Raw genomic sequence first — 1416 nt, forward strand, 5'->3', positions numbered from 1 at the left:
CTCATATGCATGCAAAAGTTGGACTATGAATAAAGAAGACTGTAGAAGAATTGATGCATCTGAGTATGGTATTGGAGAAGAATATTCAAAGTACCATGTACAGCCAGAGAACAAACAAATTTGTGTTGGAAAAAGTACAGCCAGAAAGTTCCTAAACATTAGGATGGTAAGACTTCTTTTCTCATACTTTGGACTTGTTATCAGGAGGGACTAATCCCTGGAGAACACTGTGCTTGGCAAAGTGGAGCCTCAGTAAAAAAGAGGAAGACCCCCAATAAGATAGCTTGGCACAGTGGCAGCAGCAATGGGCTCAAGTGTAACTTGTATTGCAAGGATGGCGAAAGACCAGGAAGTGTTTCATTCTGTTGTGTATGGGGTCACTACTAGTCAGAACTGATTCAATGGCACCTATGAAAAAAAAAAAGTGGGGAGGGAGATGTAGGGATTAGGAAAATGCCTAAGGTTTTGAAATAGTTGGTACTTTAACTATTTCTCTGCATGCGTGGGCAGAGAAAGGCAAACTGGCACAGTTTGAAAATATGGTCAGGCGCAAGTTATATAATACTCAATATACCTCAACTCATTTACATCAACACACAAACGCTCTCCTGTGCAGCACAAACACCATGTGCATATTTTGAGAACATTTTCTTGTGAATTGTTGCTGCATTTTATAAACAAAAAGTCCAATAACTAATGACTAATTTCCTACTTGTAGCATCTGACTCTTTCCCAAGCCTGGATCTCCAACAACAAGGACGTGTGGGTCTCCTCGAATTGGAATTCTGTTCTTGTCATCTGCATATTTCTGGCTTCCTCCAAAGAGTGCTAATGCCAAACCTGCTTTAACAAGCTCGAGTGTGGGGATAAAAAAAAAAGTAAACATAAAGATGAATCAAAAGGGGTATTCCTCCCATAAACTTGTAATACATATTTGTTTACAGCTTTTACTTTCTTGAAGCATGAGTGAACATTCTTCTATTTTGAAGTCTAAAACTACAAATTTCTATAATATAAATCATTAAAAAGAATTAGAGAGTACATTAAAATCAGAGAGGCATCATACAAGTCATTGAGTTGAGACTTACCATGCAAGGCAGGTATCCACTCAACAAAAAATGATAAATATTTAACACTGTAAGTGTCCTGAGTTACCATAATGGAAGCCCAGTGCAATCTAATAAGTTGTTGTTGCTGCTAAGTGTCATCAAGTTAGTTCCGACTCAGCAACCTTATAGTTTCCAAGGAGCAGCTGGTGGGTTTGAACCACCAACTTTGTAGTTCAAACTGACCTGCGGCCCAGTGCTTTATCCCACAGTGCCACACCAGGATTCCATTTAATAAGTTGCTGTTGTTGTTAAGTGCTATCGAGTCAGTTCCAACCCATAGCAACCCTGTATTAGGTTCCCAAGGAGT

At 39.2% G+C, this 1416-nt stretch overlaps 1 protein-coding gene across 3 annotated transcripts in view; it reads right to left on the reverse strand.

The window, feature by feature from the left end:
- The window catches only part of MCM8 (minichromosome maintenance complex component 8), a 55781-nt gene that overhangs the window by 29218 nt on the left and 25147 nt on the right, over positions 1–1416 (reverse strand). For 2 of the 3 annotated variants that reach the window (XM_006870404.1, XM_006870405.1), the window contains exon 11: positions 713–853. The exons of the other annotated variant lie outside the window; for it this stretch is intronic. In XM_006870404.1, coding sequence (XP_006870466.1) covers positions 713–853 — 141 coding nt within the window. The remainder of the gene's footprint in view (positions 1–712; positions 854–1416) is intronic. 3 annotated transcript variants of the gene reach the window in all.

This window comes from Chrysochloris asiatica, unplaced genomic scaffold (genome assembly GCF_000296735.1).
Source record: "Chrysochloris asiatica unplaced genomic scaffold, ChrAsi1.0 scaffold00141, whole genome shotgun sequence".
Taxonomy (NCBI): Eukaryota; Metazoa; Chordata; class Mammalia; order Afrosoricida; family Chrysochloridae; genus Chrysochloris; species Chrysochloris asiatica.